The sequence below is a fragment of the Sylvia atricapilla genome, chromosome 1 (genome assembly GCF_009819655.1).
Source record: "Sylvia atricapilla isolate bSylAtr1 chromosome 1, bSylAtr1.pri, whole genome shotgun sequence".
NCBI classification, from domain to species: domain Eukaryota; kingdom Metazoa; phylum Chordata; class Aves; order Passeriformes; family Sylviidae; genus Sylvia; species Sylvia atricapilla.
In genome coordinates this window covers 102,409,639-102,422,315 of record NC_089140.1, presented here as the reverse complement: position 1 = coordinate 102,422,315, position 12,677 = coordinate 102,409,639, and the positions used below count along the sequence as shown (strand labels likewise).

The 12,677-nt window shown below is 40.5% G+C and overlaps 1 protein-coding gene across 1 annotated transcript in view; it reads left to right on the top strand.

Annotated features, from left to right (window-relative positions):
* ARHGAP28 (Rho GTPase activating protein 28) overlaps positions 1-12,677 on the top strand; it is a 73,197-nt gene that overhangs the window by 40,727 nt on the left and 19,793 nt on the right. Inside the window, exons 2-4 of the mRNA XM_066329297.1 lie at positions 546-745; positions 5,273-5,490; positions 10,989-11,076. Of these exons, the coding sequence (XP_066185394.1) occupies positions 546-745; positions 5,273-5,490; positions 10,989-11,076 (506 nt within the window). The remainder of the gene's footprint in view (positions 1-545; positions 746-5,272; positions 5,491-10,988; positions 11,077-12,677) is intronic.

Below are 12,677 nucleotides of genomic sequence, written 5' to 3'. Positions count from 1 at the left end.
AAGGGTTCTCAAATAAAAAAAATTATTCTTCCAAATTAAAATTTTTTCAAATTTTTAACTATTTTTCAGAGTGAAGATGAGTTTGTAAAATATTTCAGGGTTCCCAAGTCTCATTATTTTTCCCCAGAGAAGTTTTCACTGCAGTATTTCAGCCAATAAGCAAAACAGGAAGAGATAGAAAGAGAAACTATTTTCACTTCTTTTTGCCTTCTTCTGAAGAAAAAAGAAGTGAAAATAATTTTCCAGTGTCTCTTCGGATGGATACCAGTATCAGAAATAGAGATTGCATTTCCTGAGCTCCCTCTAGAATGGGAAATACTGAAGGACATTAAAGAGATAAATTATTAGATGCAAAATACATGTCCAGCCATAATTTTTGTGAGCAACAGTGACCATGACAATTACCAGAACTGTGTACTTGGCTTCTGAAATCCTGTTCCTTACTTCCTGGTACAGTCACAGGACAAACACCGTTTGCTCCATTTGCATGGCACAAGTCAGCATGATAGGAAAATGATTGTATTTGTATCACTTTGTCTTTTCAGAAAGTCTCTCTCTCGTTGTCGGAGAATTAGCAGGATGCTTTCCAACGAGTCAGTACCTCCTGCCTTCAGTCGCTCCAACTCGCAGGCCTCCGTGGACAGCACTTCCATGGAGGACTTCTGGTGTGAAGTAGAGAGCATCAAGGAGAGCAGAGAAGATGGATCTGAAGAAGCAATGCTCTTGGAGTTCAAACCTGCTGATGGTGAGCACATGAACTCCACTTATTCCTCATACCCTGGCTTTGCCTCCTGTCCCAAGAATCATGCCCTGCTCTCCTTCCTCGTGTCACTCAGTCTGAACAGAAATACTAGTCTGGGTCTGTGATCATTGTAGCTCCTCTTCTGAACATCACAGTCAATCACTAGCAAGAAACAATAATTGTCTGGTTTATGCACTGGAGCCAGTAATTAACTTCTGAAGTAAGTTTCGTTGCATTGATTTTGTTTGTGCTTTGAGAGGACAGATACAGTGTAATTCAGAAAAGAAAGGCACTCAATGAAAACTAAATTTCCAGCATTAAATAGACTAAACCAAAATATTTAAAGTAGCAAAATTTTATTTTAGTATGTTGTAATTTTAAACTTTATGGCTTTTTGTAGGATATGATTCAGAAATTATTAAAGTCTTGAAGCAGTTTCTGGTTAAAAGTCATTTTCTGCTATCAGGAATTTGATATCTGCCTGTTTCTCCGAGGTTGCCCAATTAAGATATCATTCAAGGAGAGTTTGGAGGTAAGACTTAATGTAGGGATGCCTACATCATTCAGACTTCCCGCTTGAACAAATTCATTCATCACTTATACAACGTATCCTGAAGGTAGTACTGACTCATTCTGTTACCTTAATGTTTCCCCATGTCTTATTAGGTATTGTATTTGGAAAAACATGCAGTATGTGCTAGCTTACTGCAATGCAGCTTTGTGTTAGATGATTTGATAACATCTAGAACAGTGGTTCTCTCTTTTTTTTTTTTTTCCAGTTAGGACCCCAGTCACAAATGCATTGTATTGTGTAACACAAAATGCCAGGTGTTACTATACAATGAAAACGAACTTCTTCTGAGGTTGTGACCTGCTGATAACTGCTGCAACCCTTCTGTGGCTCCTGGCCACTGGCCTGGTAACTACTGATGTAGGGATAGATTTTGAAATGATGGTGTGTTCTTGCCATACAATTATTAACATGAGTGATGATGTATTTTTCCTACCTTGACGTGCAATGAGATGTCATTAATTCTCCTACCAGGAAGAATGGTGGAAATTGTTACTTTATTAAGCAATCAAATGCACAACTAGTCATGGTAAGTAACCCATGCAGAGGTATCTAGCTCCAGCCATGTACTGTTTCCATGGGAAACACCTCCCATTCACTAGTTTCCAGCTGAGCTTTCCTGGAAGCAAAGGTAGAATACCATTTCACCATAGATTTCGGTCTGCTGAGGACTAAGGTCAGTCAGCTTATATCCAACCTGCATTCCTCTGTTCCTGATTGGGAAAATTCCTGTCTGATCATACTCTTTAGCTTGGAGACTCCATAAATAGATTGTGAGCCTCTCAGTGCCTCCTCCATGCAATTATCAGCATGGACTAACAGATGTCCCTGACTTGTCTGCACAGTTGGGCAAATGACACAAATCTGTGAGCTTCCAAGCTGGATAACTTAGCAGGAGAAGGCAATACAGGAGCTTATTTTCCAAAAACTTTTCCATCAGTTTCATCACTGCTGAAGTGAATCTCAACAGCCCAGACTCTGCCACAGTCCCGTGTTACCCTTTGTTTGAGTACACCTCATTACATCACATTGATTTTTTCCCCTCTGCCCTGAATTAAAAATGAGACTGCAAGTCAAAATGCAATACATCTCCACACTTCATTTACCTTCTCACTGTTGTCTTAAACATATATATGTATTGCATGCACCCACACATAATCAGGCAGTGTCTGTCCTAGTTATTAACATCAGGAATATATTCAGTCTGGGATTATAAATCTTGGAAATAATAGTGAGTTCTATTAAGGTCCTAATAGGATAATACTCCTTGCCAACGATCAAAACACTGAAAATCAATGTGGAAACCCTCAGGGCAAAATAAAAGCAAATATTCGTGACCCTTTTGAAATGTCTTTGAGAGGAGGAGATGAAGATCCTTAAGAAGGAGGCCAAAGGGTGATAGAAGCCAGGCAGCCATGACTGTCAAAACCTCAGTGTGATTTGCCAGACATCATGTGCAAAGGGCAGACAACAGCACACTTATTCTGTTGATGTTAGCAAATATAGTCAAAAAAGAACAGAAGATCATGACAAGTGACACAAGGGATGGAAATGTAGGGGAGGAGAAAGTCGTGGTATATTTAAGATGTCCATGCTGTGCAGAATTGCTTTACAACTTTTGTTACAAGGTTTGAATGCTGTGAGTTATTTAAGGCTGTATCTGTGGGCTATTTCAGGTTATATCTGAAATTCAAAGCAAGGCATATCTCTTTCCTAGCAAACTCTATGAGAAAAAGAGAATTACCTGTTCAATTATCTCTCTTCAGGTGGAGCAGAATCAAACACAGTATCATGACCCTGCTGTATAAGTAGCTAACACTATAAAAATAATGCTTTCTGAAACAATAGGGGAATGGCAGGTTAACCTTAATTTAATGCCAATGTGTCATAAAATTTTGAGCATTTTTTAATGCATAAATTTCTTCTCTTTAATAGTTTTACTCCTCTGATTGCTGTTATGTCTTACTCTGTTGTTTGTGTGTGGTTGGAACAGGAAGAGGGAAAAGCCAGAGAAAACAAGTCACAGGGTGACTAGTAAGCAGGCAGAATTTCACGTCAGCCCTGCTGTTTTTCATGGCAAGTTTGATTACAAGGTCAGTTCTTGGAAAGAATATGTCAGGACAAAAGCCAGAGGTAATATAACTTAAAAGCTGAAACATGGAGAGATGTGGCTCCAACAACAGCACACGAGAAAGAGGAGACACCTTCTTAGAAAGAAGAGTGAAAATGGCAGAAGAACCACTGGTTCAAAGCTTACAGAGAAGGAAAAGGAACAGTCTGTCATCCTGTCTCTGGATACAGAAACGATAAGAACAGATACAAGCTATTTCATGGGATACAGTGCTGGCCACACCGCTGGCTAACACAGAGCAGGGGGTTCAGAAGCAGCTATTTTTGTAGTGCTTTGTAAAGAGGCAGGGCAGCTAACAGTGAAGTCAGTGATGGCACATGCATAAGATGCTTTTGCTTGTCCCTGCAGCCCAGTCCTGTAATTTTCTCTTTTGTGTGTCTTAACTGCCAAAGTGCAGCAAACTGGTGTCCATCAATCAGCCTGCATTCTGATGTCAAGAAGAGGCAATAAAGGGAGAGTGGAAATACCAACCTGCCATTAAGATTGGCGCTGGGACAAGAACAATAAGTGCATTGACGAGTTGTTTTATAGAACATGCTGCAAATTAATCCATTTCCTGTTTGACATGTTTATTTGTAGTACCTCTTCTTCAGTCAGGGCTGGAATGAAATTACTGTCTTGTGTCAAGCAGCTTACTGCTGAGCTAGGATTGCTCACAAAACTGAAATGAGGGACCTCAAAATCTCCTATGTGAAGAGAGATTTTGAAAAACATGACTGTTTCTTTTTAAAAGAGGACAAATCAAAAAGCAGTGAGGCAAAATTTAAAATTACTGAATGATTCAGAGAAGGTAGATTGGGACCTTCTCACAGTCAGATAATGACAGGGCATATTAATTTCAGGTAACAGGTAGCAAGCTGAAAACCTGTATTGTCTTCACATGGACAGATTTTGGTAGTGAGGGGACTGTACGTGTGGCTCTGTGAAAAGATGCCAGAAGCTTCCACCATGTCCAATAAAGCCAGGATAGAAAACAATTCTTCCCACAATGCATAACCTCACTATGGAATCAATTGCAGTATTGAACCAGTTGGGAAGCAGGTATTGAACAGATTAAAGAAAGTATCAGTCTCTAATTGAGATACCAAGAAATGCTGGGGTGTACAGTGCTAGTGAGTCTTTAATAATTAGAAGTTAGGGTGATACTTAAAGCATGCAAGGATGGCTATTTCATCATCTTCCTTCCCTATGTGACCTCTTCGACACCTGCCCCTTCCTGACCTTTGCTCTTTAGTGAGCAGCTCTGGTTCTTAATCATCTTGTTCAAAACAAGCAATTGGACAAGGTGGACATCACCCTTCTCACAGCGTGGCTTCTTCACTACATGACTGCCAGCCAACCCTCTGGAATCTGAAATCGTATCATTAGTGTGCAAATACATGATTCTGTTGTATACACACCTCCAGTATTTCTGTTTATTTGAATTGGAATATAGATTTTATTTCCATATGGCTTTCTCCAGTACACCATGCTGCAAATGGTGAGCATGGTATAAATGGTAACTGAGGGGATGTATGCTTTTGAGTTAGGGGTTAATTTTTAGGGACCTTGCTTTGTCAGGCTGGTTACTCTGCTGCCTTCTTCACATGCTTATGCTGATGAACTGCCTCATCTGTTCTCATAAGCCTCTCTTGTGCAGACACTGACAAACTGAAAATGGACAATATGTTTACACAACTAACTTAACTTGCACTTATGGCCTAAGAAAGGCTGGAATTATAATATTCTCAAGGCAAAGGCTGTGGTAGCAATCCATCATGCCAACTCCTTTCCTTCACCCCCTCTCCCTTCCTTGCCAGGCTTATTGACACTCTCTCTTCCTCCGCAGAAGGGGAACTGGAGGCTGAATGGCTGCAAGACGTAGGTTTGTCCACATTGATCTCAGGAGCCGAAGAGGAGGATGGCCAAGCCCTGCTGTCCACTCTGACCAGAACTCAAGCTGCTGCTGTACAGAAGAGGTACAACACCTACACTCAGACCCTGAGGAAGAAGAACAAGCACACAGTCCGGGATGTGCGAGATATCTTTGGCACCAGTGACTCTTCTGTAAGTATCCTCGTGCATGCCTTTCATGTTAATTTTTATGCAATTTGCAAGTAGCTCACCAAGTTTCTGCCAAACAGGAACTTTTTCTTGCTGACAATGCACAACAGACAGCCGTTAGCAGTTTCTGACCTTAAGGCCAGGCTTTTCAATGCCGAATACAGTACATTTGAGAGGAAAGGACAAAACAAAATACAATGGTACATAGTTTTGTACCTAACCTGTAAAGTTGTATCTGTTGCCTGCCTTCCTCCTGCAGCCTCATGTCAACACTAACACTTATTTACTCCTTTATTTTTTGGAAATTGGTGAGTTACTCTTGGCAGCTATTCAAATTTCTGATGGCTTCTGGGGACACTTGTTATTTACTCGACAGTCTCAGTGGTGAAGTAAAACTTCTCTAATGAAGCAACTGGGGTTCAAATACACATGAGCAATTAAACACCTGCCAGCGTGATTGTAACTTGTACACTGGCAGTTACATTTCACTTACATTGCAAATGAAAACCTATTAACTGTTCATTTGCTTCATGGCTTCAGAAATCAGCAGTACCTCTGGAGGTTTCATCCACTTTTCCCGGAGGAGAGCTCTGAATGCACCAGTTGCTGTCAGTACACGTTTTGATTCTGGTGAGAGCAGTCAGCTATGTGAGTTTAGTCCACTGCTCAAAGCAACACGCATGATTTTATGTTTATCACTCATGATATCTTAAATGGGAGTCACCAATAAGATCACAAGCTCAACTTTAAAATTAATATTAAAATTGCTGCCATTATGTAACTCCAAGAAACTATTTTTCATTATGGCATTGCTTTGTCCTGTCCTGTTTGTTCTACCATCTCCTCAAGGCTTGATATCTTGGATTATTTAAAAAAAAAAATTGGGAGCAAAATAGCAGCTCCATAGTTATATTTAAATTACAAAGATATAATGTCCAGCTAGTTAACCTATTTGTTTCCAAATTAAACATCTGGATTCTTTTGCACCTCTTTCACATACCCAGCAAATACATCCAGGAGCCCCCAGTAGCTTCCTGTGCACAGATTTTCTTTCATGAGAGATAGCAGGCACATTTGCATGAACATTAAAAAGCTGGTGGTACTTCTAATTAGATTAGCTCACTTCTCCTGATTCAAGTATCTGTAAACCATAAGGTGTTTAATTTTTTTTTTACAAAAGCTTAAGTTTCCTAATATATTTCAGTCAGCCAAATATGTGTTGTACATTTCCTCTCAGATGGGCATATTATTGATTGATTTCTGACCTGCTTATTTTCCCCTTCTTACTTGATAAGGTTTCTCACTTGAAAAAGGAATTTGGTTATTCAGAGCAATTGCCCTTTAAATCAGTGTTTTACCTCCTCCAAAATTCAGTTTGCTTACTCGTCCTGCATTGTGAAAGTCTAAAAGATAAGATCAAATAAGTAATTAAGTCTTCTAATTCTTTTTCCCACAAAAATATGCAGTTCTGCAGGTGCTGACCTAGATGTTAAACCCAGATGCCCAAACACAAGGGTGGAGCGAGCACACCATCACCTCCCTCCAACTGACTGAAACATTGTATTTCTAAAAGCCTGCGAGATCCCGGCGCTCTAATTTTGCTATTCGCCAGTGCTCCTGTCTCTTCTGCTTGTTACGGGATTTAGAAACCATGTCCTAATTATCAGCCCTTCGGGATAAACACACTTCAGGAGGGCTTGTGTCCCTGACCTAAGGGTTTCCCAAGTAGTCTTTTTAAGGGGGTCTCAGCAGTCCCTGGAGCTTTGTTACCTCTTTGGGCATGGCCCTACAGCTGCCAGTGAATCTATGGGATTAATCAGTTTAGGGAAGAGAAGCACATTAAAAACAACACAGCCAAAAGAAAAGACTGGTGGGAGATGGGGAGAGGCAAATCTTTTCAGCACAGCTAGGGGAGAGAGGCTGGTGAGGAGACTTAAATTACATACAGCTTTGCTTTCCCACCCTGCCTGTTAGTTGGGAAGGGAAGAAGTAAACGAAACATGCTGCAAATAGCAAACCAGCTCTAATTGTTTCACATAACTCTATAATCCTCCCCATTAGGAGAATGAATTTACACCGTGTTCCAAACAACCTAAGGATCACAAGAGCCTAGAGGGATGGGTCACAGGATGGATTACTCTCTTCCTTGGCTAATGATGAGGGAAAAGGTGATTAGCTCACTAGAGTCACCTGAGATGAGATTTAAGGGACCTCTAAAGAGGCATAAATTACTTGTCATCTGGAGTGGGGGAAGAAAGAGATAGATTTGCCCTAGTTTTTTTCTCTCTGTTGTGACAAAAACCTGCCTGCTAGATGTTTTGCTACTACTGCCAGCAGCCTGGCTCTGCATGGGTCAGCACAGAACAAAGGGTGCTTTTCCAGCCATCCTGCCCTCATGGCAAGAGTGTCCCCTCAACAGACATAAATGGACTGTGCAGCTATTCCTCTTCTTGTTTGGCAGCTTTGGGTTTTTTTGTGGTTTTTTTCTGTTGCCTGTCCTGGAAAGGTGCTGTGATCCCCAGGGGAAAAATGCTGTCCCTGTGGTTACATCACCCTTACAAGAGCCATGCCTTAGCAGTAGAGCAGCCTGTCCCAGCTGAGGTGCTTTCGCTTTTGCTCTGCTTCAGACAAGTCTACAGCCAGCAGACTCGACTGACAGCCACACTACTGAGTTTGAAATCGGATGGTTTATTAATCACAGTGGCCTTATATTCCTTATTGCTGGTACCCTGCTGCTTCTATCAGAAGCTATTGGCTCTGCTAGTGCTCAGAGCTTAGAAAAATCAACAGCAGAATACAAATGGGGGACACACATACATTGATTCTGTTATTGGAGTGAGGAAATGAAGCACTGTGCTCATTAACAGCCCAACTCAGTACATTGCAATTAACTAAAACTCTTGAAGAGTTTTTGCAAGCATTTTACTTTGGCAATGCGTGACAAAATCATATCCTAGTTAAAGAAGAATCACTTACTAACCCAGAGCTATTTGCATGAAAAGGTAATGGCAGTGCTTCGAAATGTGATTATATTCAAACTATGGGCAATTGTATCCTGGCCAGAGCAATAAGGTTGTCCTCCTCCTTTGCCTTTATTTCCTTTAGCTGCAGGGCTAAAAATAAAATTTGGTCTCTTTGGCACTCCAGTGATTTGGTTTTACATCTTCTACAATGAGGGAAGCTACTAAAGAACTGTCTATCTACCTCATCTCCATCCTCTCCATGCTCTTCTGATTTCATCTTCCCATTGGAAATTCCTGTGTATGTTGTTGCAGTAAACAATGGGCTCATTTTTAGTGTGTCTAATGACTCGCTTTCAGTCAGAAATCAGGATATGGGAAGCCTCACCTTTGCTGGAGCCCCAGGCAAATGAATAAAGCTGTCCCAGTTTATTTAAGGACACAATTTGACTCTCGGTCTTTCACATTCAGTGAGAAAAGGTCTTCCGAAGTTCTTTAATTTTTTTTTACACTACAGAAATAATTTGAATCTTTAAATTCGTGCATTTAAAAAGGTTTTATTCCCAGTCTTCCTAACATTGAAATAGTAAAGAGGGTGGGGAGGGGAAGGAAGGCATTTTCACAAAAGAGACATAGATTTGGTTTCATTATGTACTCTCACTGTGGAGACAGGGAAATGGGACTGAGAATATGACGAGAATATGACATTTTCAGGTACCCCAGTTATTGGGCACAGTTCATATTATTCAATTCCCCAGGCTAGGGCCACCTGCTGCCAGCCCTGCTGGGTGCCAGGCAGAGATGTGCAGTCCACTCCATCTTCCATATTTGTGTCTGCCAGCTCTGCCCTGCTTATCAGAACCAGGTTGCTGCAGGTGCTTCACGACTCATTTCACCCATGTAACAAGGCTGGAAAGGGTTTTTTTTCTTAATAAACTTGACTGACTGTAAATCTATTCTGAATATTGTTCACAGGGTTAGACATTTTGAGCACTGAAAGTAGATGAGCCAGTTCCTAATATTTACCATTATTTTCTCCATCTGGATGTTAAGCAGAGGCATAACTACTTTTATGGTTAATTTTCCCAAATTGCTAAGGCAAGTTTCTCCATCCTCTCCACTTCTATACTCTCACCTGAAATTTATAGTGCTTTTTTATGTCCTGAAGCTTTTTGTGTAAATGTTGTGGGATTTTATCATGGAAGTATCCAGTTCTGTTTTTTAAAAACTCAATGGTCCTTACGGTCTTCTGGCAAAGGAAGTCCATGTGACTCAGATCCTGTTTGCTATCAAGTTCACAAGCCATCGAATGGACTCTCTCAGGAGAGATTTTGTTCATGTTACATTTGACTTTGTTACCCGAATAGCTCAGGGGGTAAGATTGAATAAAACAACTGCAGTGTTATTTCAGGTTTCCAATTGGAAGAGCTGCCTGTCTTTTAAATATCTGGCATTTTTTAACAGCCTGAGAGCTTCTCCCATACATTGACTGGGGAAAACAGAATTTCTGCCCTGAGGCATTGCTACTTGTTGATGAACAGCCAACTTAGCAATTTAAAGAGCAATTAAAAGAGGTGGTATTAAGGGCTCATGGGGGCCTGCAGCTGCAGGTTCAGCTGGAAAACTGGGTCTGTTCCATCAGGCTCAGGGCGTGTGAGACAGCAAGTTTGAGAAAGGTTGGGGGCTTCAGGGGCTCCCACAAGGGTGCAAATGACAGCAGAAAAGATACAAAACAAGTTTGGAACATTGTAGTTATGTTCACTGAGTAACCTTCAGAGCACATTTTAAATTCCTGACCTTGTTTTCCTTTGTTTTGTTTTTTTTTTTTTTTACTCAAGAGCAAATAGTTGAGCTGCTAGTGCTGGTGGAACACACTAAGATTTGGCTTTATGAGTCACAGAATTGCTAAGGACAAGGCCAAAACTCCACTGCTAAGAGGGGACACTGCTTGAAAGTCACCCCTTGGTCTGCCACTTCTGTGAAAGTGCAGAAAGACTTCTGGAGTGGAAATAAATAAATTTGATTATGGAAAAAAATATTATTGTATAACCTATGGGAGGACATCCATCTTTTAATAACTTTCTGGTGCCCAAATCACAAGAGGTAGCAGGCAGACTGATTTCTGACAGGTCTCTGGGAATCGAAGGTACTCAACACGTGCCAGAGAGTCTTTAGAAAGATTTGTGGTCAAAATTATTAAAGCCAGGATGAATTACAATTTGCAGAGGACCTTTTGGTTAGTCTAATTCTGTACAGCAATTTACTTAGCTAATTTCAGTCATTTTATCGGACAGGACTCATTAAGTACAGCAAGCTGCAATATTACTGACCTCCACATGGTCTAAATCTGTGCAGTTTGGGGAAGATTGATTCTCAGGCTTGGCTATGAAAAATATACTCTGAAGAATCACAACAGGTTGTTTAATCTTGTCAGGAGAGTTATGTAAGCTGAGAATGGTACATCTTTGCTTTACCTGTAGCAGTTTCTGTCCGTAGACTTTTGCCTTCACTGCAGTCTGATCATTTTTCCTTGCCTATCAGCCCACATTTGAGACAGTTCCAGTGTCACCAGTATCTTCTAATGGCATCCAGCTTCCTGGGCAGAAGCCTGTTTGGAAATCAGTTAGCTGTGAGTATGACAATATGTAACCAGTGTTCACTTCCTCTTAGTAAAATGACAGACAGAAAGACCCTTCTGTGGTTCAGGGGTTAGTCCCCTCTTTCTTGTTGGGGCAGTGCTGCATATATTTCTTAAAAACCATTGACAGCTTATTGTCATGCTGGAACCAAAGTTTCCCATTAAAGACCAACATTGTACAAACACAGACTGCTGCCTTTGAGGCACCAGCATCTGAAAAATGCTGATCATTGCAAGGCTGGGAATGTAAAAATTATCTGTAAGCAATATTAGGCAGAATTTCTCCAAAATGAGTGTATTCTCTCATTGCAAATCAAAGAGGCATATTTCCTCCACATTTCTTCTCCAGTACTGCAGAAATTGTAGTGTTAGAAATTTCTAATTTTCCTAGTTCTGCCCTGTTATTCTGATCTATGAATGGTGTTATCCCTTAAATGCTTTGCCCTGACAGTGATTGGCAGTGCTAATGAAAGTAATAGCTCTCCTCTACTCAGTGTCTGGATAATTGTCAGCAACTTTCCATGCCAATGTCAACCTCTTAGTTTGAAAGCTCTTCCCATCACCACTGTTCAGGGCTTAACTAAAGGGATATTAATACCCAAATTTCTAAATGAGTCCCTTGGATGTTTAACCTCTGGATACAGTGCAAGAGACATTTTCCTTGATGACAAAACCTGCTCTGCTGATACTTCTGCTCTGCAAGTTTTGCTGAAACAGATGGGGAGCAAATGCCCAGAGGTACCGTGGGCAGTCTGTGATCCCAGGTCCAAGGGTGGAAAGAGGCGAAAAACATCTTAAATGGCTTGGACACTAGGCAACAACCAAAGTCACAGTTCAGAAACCAGAAGCCACTTAACTTTTTTCATATCAGACTTGTAAAATAAGTGGTGTGGCAAAAAAGTCCCTGTGACTGTAAACGCAATGATTTGGAGAACGTGTCATGCACAAGTTTGTAAGATGTGTACTGTTTTTAAATTAACTTTCTGATTGCCATGGCTTTTGAATACACTTTGTCATGTTAGTAAATTCTTCTCTGCAGTCCTGAGGGCTGAAATTTTGCTTCACTTTCTATTAAATTTATGATTCCATCCCAACTGGGTTTTGGAGCTGAACCTTACAGGAAAACTAAAAATTGACCTAAGATACTAGAGATCCATCAGGAAAGCTGGCAACCCTGAAACTCATTTATGTTATCACACTTTGGCCTCCATGACAATAGCAAATTTCTGGACTTGACTGTACTGATTATAAAAATTTTCCTCTGACATCCAGTAATTTAAGGAGGTGAAATAATTTTAGAGAAAAGCAATAAGTAATTTCACAGTATCTACTAGAAGTTCTAGTAGATACAGTGTTTTTCAAATTGGAATACTGCACATTTTGCCTTGTTACGTGCTATACACCTAAACTGTCAACAATGAGAAATACATGTATGTGACCACATAAAATATATGTACATGTCTTGTGATTGTAAATAACTCATCAGTAACCTGAGAAACTGTGTCAAAAGCATTTTTCTGTCAAGATCTTTTATTTTTAATTGTTCATTGCACAAGTGCCACCACAGTTTGCCGGCCTGGGAAGACAAGGAT